This window comes from Desmodus rotundus, chromosome 11 (genome assembly GCF_022682495.2).
Source record: "Desmodus rotundus isolate HL8 chromosome 11, HLdesRot8A.1, whole genome shotgun sequence".
In the NCBI taxonomy this organism is placed as follows: domain Eukaryota; kingdom Metazoa; phylum Chordata; class Mammalia; order Chiroptera; family Phyllostomidae; genus Desmodus; species Desmodus rotundus.
The window spans coordinates 28,362,547-28,380,116 of NC_071397.1; the positions used below are offsets into that span (position 1 = coordinate 28,362,547).

The following is a 17,570-nucleotide window of genomic DNA, read 5'->3' on the forward strand; positions in this document are numbered from 1 at the left end:
AGCACTTGGCTATTGTAAAATGTACTGCTATGGATACTGGGTGCCTAGGTTCTTTTGGATTGGTGTTTCAGAGTTGTTAGGATATAATCCTAGCAGTGGAATTGCCAGGTCAAAAGGCAGTTTCATTTTTAGTTTTCTGAGGAAATTCCATACTGCTTTCCACAGTGGCTGCACCAGTCTGCATTCCCACCAACAGTGCACAAGGGTTCCCTTTTCTCCACATCCTCTCCAACACTTATTCATTTGTTTATCATGGCCATTCTGATGTGTGTGAAGTGGTATCTCATTGTGGTGTTAATTTGCATCTCTCTGATGGCTAGTGATGCTGAGCCTCTTTTCATATGTCTCTGGGCCCTCTGTATGTCCTCCTTGGAGAAGTGTCTGTTCAAGTCCTTTGCCCATTTTTTAATTGGGTTGTTTGTCTTCCTGGAGTGGAGTCATATGAGTTCTTTATATATTCTGGAGATTGCTCTATCCAGGTACTAAGATTTCTCTAATTTGTATATCCTTCTTATCTTTCTAAACTTCAAATATTAAATAATTGACTTAGCTCACAGGCCTACATATTGGTGACTGTATTAGAATGAATATTCACAGAGGGTGTCTGTCTGTTGTGTAGGTCCCAGAATGTATAGAGAAATTCAAGATTGAGTAGTACATCATGGAGTCTATAATGTTCTCACACAGATGTTCTTTTAAATTTTTACAAAGACAAAAAGAGTGAAGCATCTAGGAGATGAAGGGTCAGGAAGGTACAGGATAAAACTGAGGACTGACAAAGGCATGGGATAAGACTAAAAGTGTTTCTCATCTTCATACTTTTATCTGAAAGTGGAAATAAGTTTCTTCAGAGAAATAAAAAGAAAGGGGTATCCCAAATTAAGTTGATATAATATTTATTTTCTAAATTATTCTTTTGTTATAACTTGTTATAAACTCTAATTTTGAGATGTTAATCCTATAATCAAAATCCTGTATTGGTTTATACAGAGATTTTAAGTTTATCTAACTTAGAAAAGGAGTGAACTAGATTTAGAGGACCTGTTCTCTCAGCTTCTTCACTTACACTTAGCTTCTACATTTATGAGATGCATACTCTTACACCCTCCATTGGATATTCCAAGGATAATTTATTTTCTGTAATGTGGTCTGAGCTCTTTTGAACAAATCTCTAGATAAATATAGCATAACTTTGATATAACATTCTAGCAATGTTTAAAATTTCTTAGGAAGTCACAAGCTGTATGAAAATGTGGGATAAAACCAGATAGAGTCCCATATAGCAGAGGAAGAAACCTGTTTGAAATACCACTCCCCTCCACATCCCTTGGACAGCCACATCTGTGTCTCCTGTGAGACCCAGACAAGGACCCATTTCATCTATAAAGCTCACTCTGGCTTACACAGACCATGACACTCTGTCTCTTACGTAGTCAATTATGACTAGTGACATTTATACAAGCATGTCTCTTGTTTTGTTACAGCAACATTCTATGTGTGTGCTCCTCATCAACATCTGTGAGGCCATAACCTTCTTCAGAGGAGTGTTTTATGATAGTTAAGGGGTATGAGCATACTGTAAAAAGAAGGATTCCTACCTTGGATACATGGTCTTTGAAGGATTTTGGAAAATGGTAATGGTGCCAAAATACTGGAGTTAGTCAAATACCCTAATTAAAATGAATAATTAAAAAATGGGGGTGAATTTCACAGATTTTAAAATAGTGAACTTAATTTTTATTTCTAGTGGAATCCTAGAATGGACTCAGAAAACAGCATGTAGAAATGGGGCATTTCACAAAAAGCTTGCCTAGGCTTTTAAAAATGCTGCTTTGCCAGATATACCACCAGGATGACCTACATGTAGACAAGACTGAGGAATGAGGGCTCATAGCGGGCTAACCCTCAGGGAGCGTGTCCACCTCTGGGAAGCAGCCACTCGCCTGTTTCAGGACTGTAACTTTTACCTGCTTTGGCCTATTCATCATATTATCAATGACTTCGTTGGCTGAGAACATATATATCATGTTTGTTTCTTAATCCTGTAATAAAGCAAATTTTGGAAGCAATAGTGAATATGATGGGTGCCCAAATCAGGATTCAAAATCTCCTAAGACCCTGGCTAGGTGGCTAAGTCAATAGGAGTGTCACTCCATACACCAAAAGGTCAGCATGGTGCAGGTTCCATCCCCAGACAGGGTACGTGCCTAAGTTGTGGGTTCAGTCCCTGGTCAGGGTGTGTACAAGAAGCAGCTGATTGATGTTTCTCACGTCTCTGTCTATATATGTCTCTTTATCTCTCTTTCCTCTCCCCTCCCACCTTCCCTCCCACTCCTCCTCCCTCTCTCTAAAAATCAATTTAAAAAGCATATCCTTGGATGACAATTAAAAATAATAATGTAAAAAATTTTAAGAAGCTGAGATTTTAAATATGGGTAATACCTGTAAAGCTCAGAAAGAGACTACCAAAATGTCTGACACAGTGTTATCTTGCATTATTAAGAGATGGCGCCTAAATTGGAGAGGCAATAGTCCTGCTTTGTTCTGTCTGTACAGGCAGGATAAAAGTGGATGACTTCTCTAAACACGTTTATTTTTTTAATTTTTTAATATTTTTATTGTTGTTCAAGTACCGTTGTCTCCATTTGTCCCCCATCACACCCCCCACCCCAGCCACCCTCACCTCCCGCCCTTGATCCTAGCCCCTTTTGGCTTTAACACATATTTAAAGTCTATGCTCCAGGAAATGAGTGACATGAACATGTGAGAACTTGAAGCTAACAGAGTATGTTTAATAGAGAAGACTCTTCAGAAGTAGGATTGGATCTGTAGATATCTAAAGATGTCACATAAAAGAATTATTGAGTTAGTTTCAAAGGGCAAAATACAACATAATGAACACGGACAAGCAGACAGAAAGGAAAAGTTTTCCAATAATTAGTTCTGTTCAAAATGAAAGTACTTCCCTGGATAATCCCTGTGGAAAACTCATTTTATCATCCTGAAGTTCATGGTGGTTACTAAATACATAATTATTAAACCAAATAAAAATCAAGCACTTTTTTCTTAGTTTCATTAGATAGGATCCTACACAAATAAGATCTGCTGATCAACAAGGTTTGTGGTTCAAGTCAACAAACTCTCGTGAAATGGACAACTAATGGAACCATCTCTTGCCTCTAGAAAGCTGATGCACTAGAGGCTGCAGAGGAAGTGGCCGGGGTGATGGCTGCATAATACAGAGTGGTTCACTGTGATTGGCATATTGTAAATTCTTTGGTCTTGTTAAAGGAAACAATGCAGCAATTAATATTTTATAAATAAAATGAAAAAGAAATCATCAAAATGTGGACCTTGTGGTATATGAGAGCATCACTTTCAACTTTCAAAAAAATAAATATAGGTTATGATATTTGGAATAAGTGGTTTTCATGAATAGATTTCATAAAATGGGTCACTGAATCTATGAGAAAGGACATGCACATTTTTAATGCAAAAAAGTGGAGGTGGAAGCTTTAAAGAAATCTTACTACTAAATAAAAAAATCTCTCATTCTGTTTGTATTTCAAACAATCCTATAATTTTTGATGTATGTACTCAAGATACATTTATTCTTCCTCTGTTTATTTTTAGGGTACTTTGAATCCCTATTGTGTGTTATGGGATGACTCAAAAACGTAAGTGACAGATGTTTTCTTACATTACTTTGGACTAAATATTCAAAGCACATTAAGTTATTTTAGCTGCCTGCTGGTCAACAGAACTATGGTAACTTAGAGTGATGCTGTTACTCTCAGAGAGCAAGCATCACCCTTGTTAGACCTGCAGGGCAGCGTGAAGGGTGTGTTTGTGTGTGAAGATGCCATCAGGTCATGTGCTGAGATAGACCTGCATTACCTAAGGTGTAAGGCATGTTGTGATGTGAATTCTTTGATGATTGTTTAAAAGCTCTAATATTTTAAACTCATAGAAGCTCAAAGGTTATTTCAACATTTTGCCTGAGTAATTCAGTTTAGCCCTGTGGAATAAAAGAACAATCTCTGTGGTCATTAGCCAATACATGACTCGCATGACCTTGAATCTATTATCGCAGTCATGCAATATTTATATAGCCCTTCTGAACTGTTTTGTATGAAACACGTAGAGTACCATTTAGTTTTTCTTCATATATTTTATTAATTCATGAAGACAAATGAAAATAATTGCAATAAATAAGGATGAATAATTCTTTCATGTCTTCCTTTGTATAGATAATTATAATATATCTGGTCAAAATTATCTCAATCTGGTAATTCTATAAATTTTAATGTCCTTAAGGTAAGAAATATCCATGAATAAGTCGAAATTGAACTCCTATACTTTAAATACCTATGTAGCTTTATTTCAGTGTAGTAGCCAAGTTTTATTCTGTTTTGTAAGGAGGGGAGATAAGTATCAACAAATCCCAGAGTTCGTACCACCATGGCAGCATGCTGTCAGATAAGGCACTGTGCTGCTGGCTTCTATGCATTCTAAGATTTTTACCGGTGTTCCTTACCCTAAATCTGATCTGTATCTGAGGTGTTACAGTATTACTTGTCTCTGTGCAGTAGTTACTGGAGAGTCCAGAAGAGGGGCATTCTTAAGATTTTTAGGTAAAGAGCAAACCTACTAGCAATGTCCTCATTCCTCCAATACCGATACAATTTAAACTACAGTATTTATGTGGGTGAGGAATCAATGATATTAAGCATAGTTTTTACTGCAGATTCTGATATTCTAGTGATCCTTTTCTATGTACCTTAGTGCCATAAGGACAATCACAATTGCCCTGGAGATAATATGAGCTGGATGCCCTTACTGATGGCAGTATATTTTCTTTTTGAAATAGAAAAAGAGAAGTCCATGGTAGTAAACTTTATGCAAGCTTTCTTCTTTACCAGCAGCCAGAGAAGACTTGGCAGTATATTAAAAAGTACTGTTTAGTATAATACTACACAAATATAATTGAATGTTTTCTACTCAAGAAGAACCTGGCAGTTTACATTCCCGATTATTGCTACTTGCACATCTCCATGAGTAACAAGCAACTTCGATTTAGTTTTATCATCCTTTTAGTGGGCAGTGTGTGCTTCCCAAACAGGGGAAAGTGTTAGTTATTCCGAAATACTTTTAGGACTGTTCAAGAAGAAATAGCATTCCCTGATTTGGGGCCTCTCTTGATTCTTTTCACAGATTGTCTAAGATGTTAAGTTTAGTTTATTAAACAGTTGGCGTTTGAGGTTAGCACTAACTTAGGAATCAATCACATACTACTGTCTCTAACATGTGCTGATAACATAATTCTTATCCATTACAAAGGACATGTCTTAGCTTTACAAAATTTAAGTATTAAGTTGTCCTTGAAGAAAACTACTCAGTGAGAGGAGGTGTGTTCAGCTGTCTTTCAAAGCAGATTATCTCAAGAGATCAGATAGTTCATGTTTTCTTGATGTATCTGAAAAGTGATCAAAAAGCTTTCTGCTGAGACAGAACTTCTGTCCCATCACACTTTTTACCAGACTGTTTCATCATTAAATTGTTTGTCTGGTGAGTTTCAAACAATGAAAGCAAAGACAACTTTATTTCCTTTCTTCACATCTGTTCTCTTTCTTTGACCATGTTCATGTACACAACAGTTTTTATCGACGCAACGATTTTAAATTTGAGTTTACATTTTGAGCTATAGTTAATAGTGAAATGATCTGGCTATTTCTTTTTAATATAGAAAAGGGTTGACTTAAATCATGTTTTCAGGATTGTAGTTATAAAGTTGAAATTAGAAGTTGTCTTTTAATTTTGGTGCAAGTTATCAAATTGCCTTACTTTTAAATTATTTAAATTAATTATTAGTTATAAAAGTAATACATGAGTATCTTTTACTGGTTAAGATTTAAAACATAGCTGCTAAGGGAAAAGGCTCCAGTAATCATCACCACCTCGGGTCTCCACAATCCCCCATCTCTCCAAGGTCACTTCTGTTTATATTTATTTGGTATGTATAATTTGAGGCACCCACTTGCATTGACATGTGTCTGAAGCCACAGAGATTAACACTGCCTTTACGTACACATTACCCTACTCTATGTGGCATTTGGCATCCTCAATTTTAATATTAATATTTATTTTTTTCTTTTTTAAAAGTTTTTTAATTTAAATTTTATTTTTCAATTACAGTTTACATTCAGTATAATTTAATATTAGTTTTAGGTGTATTGCATAGTGGTTAGACAATCATATATTTTACATTCTCCCCCTGATATGCCCAGTGCCTACCTAGCACTGTACATAGTTATTACAACATTATTGACTATATTCTTTATGCTGTACTTTACATCCCTGTGACTATTTTGTAACCACTAATTTTTACTTCTTAATCCCTTCAGCTTTTTCACCCTCCCCCCAACTCCTCCCCTCTGATAACAATGTTTTTTCCTCTGTTATCTATGAGTCTGTTTCAGTTTTGTTTGTTTGTTTATTCTTTTTTTATTGTTTTTCTATTACAGTTGTCCAAATGTTTCCCTATTGCTCTCCCCTGCCTCACCCAGCCCCCTTAGATTCCACATATAAGTGAAATCATATGGTATTTATCTTTCTCTGTCTGACTTATTTCACTTAGCATAATACCCTCTAGGTCCATCCATGCTGTCTCAAATTATTTCACTCTTTTATGGCTAAGTAACATTCCATTGTACATATATACCACCACTTTTTTATCTACTCATCTATTGACAGGCACTTGAGTTGCTCTCATATCTTAGCTATTGCAAATAATGCTGCAAAGAACATAGGGGTGCATATATTCTTTCAAATTAGTGTTTTGGGTTCCTTTGGATAAATACCCAGATGTGGGATCACTGGATCATAAGGCAGTTCTATTTGTAATGTTTTGAGGAACTGCCACACTGTTTTCCGTAGTGGCTGCACCAATCTGCGTTCTCACCAACAGTACATGAGGGTTCCCTTGTCTCCTCATCCTCAACAACATTTGTTTGTTGATATATTGATGATAGTCAATTGATAGGTGTGAAGTGATATTTGACTGTGGTTTTAATTTGCATTTCTCTGATTAGAGATATTGAACATTTTTTCATATGTTCTGTTTCATATGCTCTGTTGGCCATTGCATGACCTCTTTGAAATGTCTACTCAGGGCCTCTGTCCATTTTTTAATTGATTGTTTGGTTGATTTTGTGGGGGGAGGGTATTGTGGTATGAGTTCTTTATAAAATTTAGATGTTGACCCCTTATTGGATGTATTATTGGTACATATCTTCTCCCATTCAGTAGGTTGCCTTTTCATTTTGCTGATGATTTTCATTGCAGACTCAAAATCATTTTAGTCTGATGTAGTTCCATTTGTGTATGTTTTTCTTTTGTTACCCTTGCCTGAGCATTCTCAATATCTAATTTAATTATATATTGTGGAAAATTTTTTTAAAGTTTTACTACATATATTTTATTCCTTGTACCTGCTGCATTGTATAGCAATGTTATAATTTGTCTAGTGTTCTCAATATTGATGCTGTTGAGGTGGTTTTCAATTTATTTTATTTCATAAACTCTGCCTCTCTATACTTCATAATACATCCCTCCTTGAGGTTGTCTCTAACCACCAGTTCAAATTGTTTACCCTGTTGTAAAATAGAGTGTTTATATCACCCTATTTTATATTCACAGCATTCATTCCTACTTTCTCATTTATTTTTGTTTGCTTATTGTCTCCCCCACTAGAAAGGAGGCACCATATGAGACATATGTTATCTTATTCACTACTGCACTCTCAATGCCAAGTTGAACATTCAAGACATATTTACTGGTTAGTTATGTACAAGAATGAATTTTTGAATAGTACTATGTTGACCATGTTCATATACATAAAACTTTTATCAATGCAATGATTTTAACATTTTTGTGTTTAAGAATTATTTCCTTTTATCTTTGTTTTATTAATGACATATTTTTAAATAGCAATTAAAAGACAATACTGGAAGTTTTAAGGGAGAATGCATAAACTTGTTACAGTACTAAAGCCATTGTAAACAATTAACTTTATTTCTAATAGTGGTCTACTACTAATAATCCCAAATAAAGACATTTTCTTTTTCTCTGACTAGACAATACTATTAGACAATTTGAAAACGTACTTTTATTCTCTTTGGCTAAACCACTGGTAGGACTTAGAAAATGCTTCACCACAGATGACCCATGAAAAAAATCAGAAGTACTTTGTTCACTTCAAAAATAAGCTTATTTTAGTTAGGAGAAGTGTTTCATTTTCATTGTTTTCTTTTCATGTAACTTACAGAGTTATTTGGGTGATTGATAAGTTGTGCATTCTTTGGGCGACTCTAAATTTCAATTTTGAGTATTGGATCATGTGTGGTTGACTATGTTCCCTAGAAAATCCATAATTCTTTCTGTAAATTAACCTGTGGTCTTTCTTCATGGGTTTTAGTAGCACCATCGGGTGCTATTAGGTCCCTGAAGGATCCTGCTTTATTTCAGAAAATGTTTCAGTTTATACTGCATACATTACCTTTATAAACTTCTTAACTATTGCTAAATAGTTTTGTCAATTCATTTATAACTTATTTGCATATTTGTAGTTGAAAACAAAACTTTCAATGTGGACTTTCACTTCTCTACATTTTAAATCACTTTATTGGAGCTGGGAGTAGCAACAGTCACATCTTGACTGAAATTGACAGCGGCTTATTCTATGTCGAAGTTCAGTCATTTTAAAGTGATTCCTCTCCTTTGCTTCTGCTCTCCTTTTTATTTCATACCGTGAACTTTTCCCTCTTTTTTGTCACTCATATTGGAAGTCACCATTTAATTCACCTCACGATATGATCCCTAGAAAGTAAAAAACTAGCCCCATCTCATCACTCCAAAAGAGTTGTCAGAGTTGTCATTTTCTTGGCTCTTCACGGGACTAACATACCTGTCATTAGAAGGATGAAGTAATACCTTTACAAACATACATGTTAAGAAAGATTTGTTAGCTCTTAGAAGTCCAAAGCAAAATATTACAATTATTGGATGACCAACCTACCCCCTCCAAGTAATAATCAAATGGTAAAACTCTTTGTTAAAGTTCTATTCAAATTGTGCCAGACTGGGGCAACCTAATATGGACAGAACTTAATATTATTACAATTATCACAAAGGAGCAAAAAGAACTAGGAAGAAATCTTGTTGGACACTGAATTTATCCAATAATTAAGATACAGACCTGGCTGGTGTAGCTCAGTGGATTGAGCACAGGCCTGCAAACCAAAGGGTTGTAGGTTTGACTCCCAGTCAGGGCACAGGCCTGGGTTGAGAGCCAGGTCCCCAGTGGGAGAGCATGAGAGGCAACCACACATTGATCTTCTCTCCTTCTCCTTCCCTTCCCCTCTCTCTAAAAACAAATAAATGAAATCTTTTTTTTAAAAGATGTAAGTTTGACCAAGAACAGATCTGTAAAACAGTAATATGACTGATGGTCCACTGTTTTAAGGAACTATATATAGGGAGAGACTTGTGGTTACCTGACATCTTTTCTTGAGCAGCAATGGAAAAGTGAACTTGTATTTAAAATATTCTACATATTAGAGACATGATTCCAGTAGATAACTATTTATACCCTTTCTCAGTGATTCTGTTAATCAGATACAAGATTTCAAAACTAAATTGAAGTGTTATTATATTTATTAAACAGATTGGCCTGTTTAAAACATGTTAAAATGTAACTTACTACATCCTGACAGTCAGTATTTTAAAGAGAAATTATGGTATAATATGACAAACATGTGACGATATTCAGTCTTCCAAATTAACAGTGTTATGTGCAACTGCTAGTGTGTACAATATATGTCCTAACTGTGAATACGTTAATATTACTGGATAGTCTCCAAGGTCACGTTTACTTTTCTGTAATCAGAGTGGTAAGAAATAACTATTTCTGACTAGCATATGATATAATTCTGCCTCAGCAGATATATTTAAAGTCTGTATAAATCCAACAGCAAAAGCAGTTATGTTAAAATTTAGAATTTGCATCTGAACTATCAGAATTCCATGGAACTTGCCATTATTTATTCAGCCCAATGATCAATTCTTTAATAATATAAAACTGTTATGCTTGTATTCCCTTGATTATAGTCACATAACATAAATAAGAATATTAGGGCTTTACATCATCAAAATACTAGTCCTTATAAATTAAAATTTACCCAATCTCCAAACAATTAAATGTCATATCATAGTTAAAAGTAATCATGTCCAAATTCATAATAATTATTGATGTTCAAATTTGGAATGGATACAATTTTTGCTTCTGTAGGCAAAACAACCATGACCTTTTAAAAGTACTGCAAAAAATAATAAAAAACTAATTTTCTGAGAAAATAGCAAATAATTTCAGATTTATTGGTAGGAAACTAAATGGAGACTTCTTTATTTTATTTTATTTTTTTTGCCTTAAGCTGTACATTACTTTTTGAAGTTTTCAGATATGTATAAATGGGCATTCTTTCATAAAGCCATTAGAGTTTAAAATGACTTTGTTTTAGCTTTTTTCCATGGAAATATTTTTTATCTTTTAAAATATTTTAAATTTTCTTTATCTTGTTTTAAATTACATCATAAATTTTTATGCTATTGACTCTAATTTTCTAAAGATATAATCTTGGACTTCTTTGTATATAAACAATTCCTTTTTAACTGATAAAATTTATATAAGTGCCTCTAATATTATTAACAATCCATTATATCCATTAGCATGAGCTATCAAGTTCAAGAAACATTGCAGTATGACTTTCACATATACTCTGAGAGCAAATCTTGAGAGTAAAATGGTACCACAGACGAAGTGTGGGCAAACTATAACCTACAACTTGTGGGACCAATCCAGACTGATACCTGTTTTTGTAAATAAAGTTTTATTGGAACACTGTTATGCCTATTTATTTATATGTTGCTGATGGCTGCTTTCGTCCTCCAACTCTCACATTGAGTCATTGCAGCAGAAGCTTCATGGCATGCAAATCTTAAAATATTTAGTATTTGTTCTTTACAGAAAAAAAAAATTGGCAACTTCTGCCCAGAACAGTGTTTTCCAGCATTTTTCATGTCTTCACGCACATAGAAAATAATTACACAGTATATTGAGGTAAATTAATGAAAATGTTTGCAAGCAGGGTCAGGGTAGGGAACCAAAAGATAAGGAGGTTGAATTCTCTGCTGGTTTTGGAAATTTCTCAGTCATTACTTTTGCAGATAGAGATTCACCTGTAATCCATTTCCTCTTCATCTGGAACTCTAAAGCCTGTTGTTTCCTCTTCTCCTAACCACAAACCTCTCTTTCATGTGTTTGGTTATTTTTTCGCAATGATACATTTTGGAAAAACATTTTAATCTAACATTCAGTTTAATAGTCCTCTCTTTATTTTTATCTATCTTGTTATTTAATAATTTGTAGAGATTTGAGTTTAAAATGTCATTTCTTCTCAGCTCTAGAGTTTCTATTTGGTAATGTTTTCAATCTATTAGATTACTTTTGAGAATTTCCTCTTTTGTATAGTTCTTTTTAAGCTTATGTTTTGTTTATTTTAACTTAGCAGAGCTGTTTTATAATCTGTAGTTGATAAATTCTCTTTGAAAATTTTGTGGGTCTGTTTCAGCTCTATTTTTTTATCTCAATTATTACTCATACAACCTACTTCTTAGTGTGCTAGGTTATGTTATGCTGCCTTTAAAATATTACTTGTGCAGATTCTTTAAGATGTAGGACAATGGTACATGACTCCAATGATGACTTGTATCAATATTTGCCTTTGCCTAGAGCTTGGTGATACTACTACCAGGATCCCTTAAACTAAAGTCAGTCTAAGGTTGCCTGGACTACCCAGGTGATGTCAAACTAAACCAAAAATTCACAGCAGGGCTGGATCGTTGTTGCCTTTTTTTAAATAAAGTAGCATATTGCTGGAAAATAGAAAATTTAAATCAATATATTATTCCACCTGTAATTCTCGAACAGCTCCCCATATCCTAGAGCATATCTCTTTGGAAATACTGACCTGAAGTACTTTATGTCTAGATCTTTAATTACCCTTACAGTTTCTGTCCTATATTACAGCAATGTCATATTCTCTTCTAGACCTAAGTACTTTGGGGACAGGAAGTGTGCCACATTCATCTTTGTAAATCTACCAAATAGTGCTCAGTAAATTTATTATTAATTCATGTAACATACATTTCTTGAGAACCTATTATTTGTTTTGCTGTTCAAGGTGCCTGGCACCATATTTAGTGAACAGGCAAAAATACCTGCTTCATGGAGCTTAGATTGGGGGAGATATATTTATCTAATAAACATATTAGATAAATAAGTATAGTGTGTTAAAAGCTAAAATTTTATCCAAATTGGAAAGGAGGAACCAAAACTATCACTATTTGCAGATGACATGATAGTGTACATAGAAAATGCTATAGACTCCGCCAAAAAACTGCTCGACCTAATAAATGAATTTGGTGAAACAGTGGGATACAAAGTCAATATCCAGAAATCAAAGGCATTTTTGTACACCAACAATGAAACATCAGAAGCAGAAATCGAGAAAAAAATCCCATTTGATATAGCAACAAGAAAAATAAAGTACCCAGGAATAAACCTAACCAAGGAGGTAAAAGACCTGTACTCAGAAAACTACACAACACTGAAGAAAGAAATCAAGTAAGACACAAACAAATGGAAACATATACCATGTTCATGGATCGGAAGAATTAACATCATCAAAATGTCCATACTACCCAAAGCAATTTATAGATTCAATGCAATATCTATTAAAGTGCCCATTACATATTTCACAGATATAGAACAAACACTTCAAAAATTTATATGGAACCATAAACGACCCCGAAAAGCTGCAGCAATTTTGAGAAAAAAAAACAAAGCAGGAGGGATCACAATACCTGATATCAAACTGTATTACAAGGCCACTGTAATCAAAACAGCCTGGTACCAGCATAAAAACAGACAGATAGACCAATGGAACAGAACAGAGAGTCCCGAAATAAATCCAAGTCTCTATGGTCAATTAATTTTCGACAAAGGGGGCAAGAGCATAAAATGGAATAAAAATAGCCTCTTCAACAAATGGCGTTGGGAGAGCTGGACAGCTACATGCAAAAAAATGAAACTCAAGCACCAGCTTACACCATACACAAAAATAAATTCAACGTGGATAAAAGATTTAATATAAGTCATGACATCATTAAAGTCCTAGAGGAGAACATAAGCAGGAAAATCTCAGATATTTCATGCAGCAGTATTTTCACTGGTATGTCCCCTAGAGCAAGGGACATAAAGGAAAGAATAAACAAATGGGGTCTCATCAAAATAAAAAGCTTCTGCATGGCTAAAGAAAACAGTATTAAATAAAAGGAGAACCAACCGTTTGGGAAAACGTATTTGCCAATGATACCTCAGACAAGAGTTTAATCTCCAAAATATGTAAAGAACTCACAAGACTCCACTCTAAGAAGACAAGCAACCCAATTAAAAAATGGTCAAAGGGCTTGAACAGACACTTCTCCAAAGAAGACATACAGAGGATCCAGAGACATATGAAAAGATGCTCAGTATCACTAGCTATCAGAGAGATGCAAACTAAAACCACAATGAGATACCACTTCACACATGTCAGAATGGCCATCATAAACAAGTCAACAAACAATAAGTGTTGGAGAGGATGTGGAGAAAAGGGAACCCTAGTGTGCTGTTGGTGGGAATGCAGACTGGTGCAGCCACTGTGGAAAACAGTATGGAATTTCCTCAGAAAACTAAAAATGGAACTGCCTTTTGACCTGGCAATTCCACTGCTAGGATTATGTCCTAAGAACCCTGAAACATTAATCCAAAAGAACCTATGCACTCCCATGTTCATAGCAGCACAATTTACAATAGCCAAGTGCTGGAAGCAACCTAGGTGCCCATCAGCAAATGAGTGGATCAAAAACTATGGTATATTTACACAATGGAATTCTATGCAGCAGAAAGAAAGGAGTTCCTGCCCTTTGTGACAGCATGGATGGAACTGGAGAGCATTATGCTAAGCGAAATAAGCCAGGCGGTGAAAGACAAATACCATATGATCTCACCTTTAACAGGAACCTAATGAGTAAAACGAACAAACAACCAAAATATAACCAAAGACACTGAAATTGAGAACAGGCTGACAGTGACCAGAGGGGAGAGGGGAGGGAATTTCAGGGGAATAAGGTGAAGGGTTTGCAGGAACAATTATAAAGGACACATGGACAATTAACAGAGGGTGTGTGGAAGTGGGAGGGAGGTGGGAAGGGCTGGAGTGTTGGGCTGGGTGGGAGGAAAAGACAGAAAACTGTACTTGAACAACAATTAAAAAAAAGCTAAAATTTTCATTGGGGGGTGGTCATCAATGTACGAGAATAGAGAATGCTATTGAATTCAATTGATTTATTCCTGTTTCTTTGATTGACTCATTTCAAGATACTGTCATTTATTACACAATTAATATTAATTTAGCAAGTACCCAAAATGTGTTAAGTAACTCTTCACAATCTATTTCTGGTTCTTCAGGTTTGACCAAGTACTATCTTAAGCCACATAACTAGCTGTTATATTTGTTGGTAGAATTCTCTGTTCCTTCCAGTTAGTTTCCTTAAGTGTTCGGCCCTCTGTCTTCATCTGTATTCTCTCCGCAGTTTAATGTCCAGTCCTCTGGGCCCGTGACAGCTGGTATACCGACTACCCAGTTAAGTTGTGTAATGCCTAAGAAGTAGTAGACGTTAACTATGAATTTAAACATTTTTGAACTGAAACGTCTAAATATTCTGGACAAAAGATACCCATATTATGTAAAAGGAAAAATCTTTTAAATCAAGAAACCATGTCTGTTTATTTTTAAAAATTAATTTTAAAAACGAAAAGGGCAAAGTCTATTCTTTAACATTCATTTTCTACATGCTCTTAATATTCAAACACAAAAACTCCATAGTCTTATTCATAGGTATTTCTAAATTCAAAATATTACCAGTGACATCTAGATTTAGAATTTTATGTAGATAATTATTCACCATATGACTATAGTAATTTGGAAAGACCACAATTTTTAAGAAGAGTAATATTCTTCAATGTTCCTCTTCATAGTTCAATGAAAATACTTAAGGAGGTAGGGTTTCCCAATTTATCAGTAAGGCTGTCTGCCAATTTGAGTATGTGAAATTGAAAATTACTTTTAATTTTTTAATCAGTAATATGAAAAAATTATGATAATAAAAACAACTATAATATATTTAATCACTTTAAAATTCAGATTCCTTAAAAGCCCAAATGGGCATCATATTGCCAATTGCATGAGGTGGTCATGAGGACCAGCAGAAAACATGCTCCTCCAGGGCTTGTCCCAGGGGTTAAAACATGGTGGGCACTCCGTAAAGGTTTGCGGCACGGGTGAGTTTATCCACTGGTTGATTGGTTCATTGGTTAATTAGTGCAAGTTTCTAGCAGCAAAGGGGAGCTCTTTATTTTGCCTTGCCTAAATAAAATGCACCCTATATATCTGTAAAAGTAATTTTTAAGGTGCCAGATACCTTGAGAAAGAGGATTAGAGTGAAAAGGAAAAAAAAGAAAAAAAGAAAAACTAACCTGGACAAAGAAAAGCCAAGAGATGCTGGCCGTAAAGTTCTGATCAGTGTTTACATGCACTCTGCATCTTACCCTGCCTCCCTCCTTCTCCCACTCATCCTCATAAAGTCACTGAGTTCACTTTGCAAAGTATTTGCTTAAACTAAATGTGTTAAAAATTAATAATAGCAAAACTGGGATTTCATCCAATATTTCTCACCAATTTATACTGTTGTTGGAGGCCCTGGGGTGATTCCAAGAAACGCTTCTGACAGGATTTTTAAAATTATGCTAAAATATTAATGGCCATAGTATTAATAGGAGCAATTTAGAGTTGGCTGGTAAGGATAGGCCCCTGGTGAACCTCTCTTAATTTGCTAATGTCTGTGATTCTATTTCTGAAAAGATCCAGGTTTAAATTGCTGAGTATTCATTTTAGATGATTTTAGAACTGTATTTTTCAGTTGTTTTAAAGACTCAAGCTGAAACTTTTCCTTACTTATATAGTCTTTAAAAAACAGACTGGATATTTTTCTTATGTTAAGCCTCATAATGGCCCACTTGTACTGCAGGTAGTAATTATTTTACAGTTTTGATGTTAAAGATATTCAATAACTAAAGGTAGCTAATATCATCTCTCCTTATACCATTAACCAGGCATTTCACTATATATTTGTAAATACCTTTTAAAATCCTTCATATTCTTTCCCAAATTATTTAAGTTATAGATTTGAATTAACATTAGTAAATGTGAAATCAATGTAAATAAAATTATTAAGATTTAGCAATAAGTACATAAATCATGGTCTTTGTACCCAATGATGGTTGTTTTAATTTTATTGAGGAAAATGATGAGGTTCTGGAGGCTGGATTTGGTAGTAAAGATCATGGTTTTAGTGACATTCCTGGAGTATGCTTTAAATTTGTCAAAGTAACCAGTGTCTCTCTTTGGCCTTACACAAATGCAAGAAGGAAAGACCAAGATCATAAGTTAGGGACCACTGAAGAAAAGCAGTAGGATAAGAATGTATGTATATCTTGGTGATTGTAAATAACGCTGCAATGAACATAGGGGTGCTTATGTTCTTTTGAATTAGTGTTTTGGGTTCCTTCAGATATACTCCCAGAAGTGGGATCACTGGATCAAAAGGCAGATCCATTTTTAATTTTTTGAGGTATCTCCACACTGCTTTCCACAGTGGCTGTCTTAGTCTGCATTCTCACCAACAGTGCAAAAGCGGTACCCTTTCTCCACATCCTCAACAGTACTCATTGTTTGTTGATTTATTGATGATAGCCATTCCAACAGGTGTGAGATGGTATCTCGTTGTTTTAATTTGCATTTCTCTGATAATTAGTGATGTTGAGCATCTTTTCATATATCTATTGTCCATCTGTATGTCCTGTTTGGAGAAGTGTCTATTCAGCTCCTTTGCCCATTTTTTATGGATTGTGTGTCCATCAGTAGATGAGTGGATAAAGCAACTATGAGATGTTTACACGATGGAATACTACTTGCCCATAAAAAAAAATTTAACCTTTGAAACAGCATAGATGGACCTGGAGAACATTATGCTAAGTGAAATAAGCCAGTCAGAGAAAGACAGATACCATGTGATTTCACACACATGTGAAATGTGATGAACAAACTGAACTAACAAGCAAAAGAGAGTCAGACTCATAGATGGAGAGCAGGATGACAGTAACTGAGGAGGGGCAGAGTTAGGGGGTGGAGGCATCAAGCAAAAAGGAAAACGGACTCATGGACATGAACAACCATGTGGTGATTGCAGAGGACTATAAGGGGGATAGATGGTAATGGAAAAATACAATAATTTTTTTAAAAAAGAATGTATAGCTGTAATGATTTTGATTTTTAAGATGTAACTTATTT

The 17,570-nt window shown here is 34.8% G+C and overlaps 1 protein-coding gene across 2 annotated transcripts in view; it reads left to right on the forward strand.

The window, feature by feature from the left end:
* The window catches only part of ADGRB3 (adhesion G protein-coupled receptor B3), a 693,569-nt gene that overhangs the window by 390,133 nt on the left and 285,866 nt on the right, over positions 1 to 17,570 (forward strand). For both annotated transcript variants that reach the window (XM_053914265.1, XM_053914266.1), the window contains exon 15: positions 3,634 to 3,677. In XM_053914265.1, coding sequence (XP_053770240.1) covers positions 3,634 to 3,677 — 44 coding nt within the window. The remainder of the gene's footprint in view (positions 1 to 3,633; positions 3,678 to 17,570) is intronic.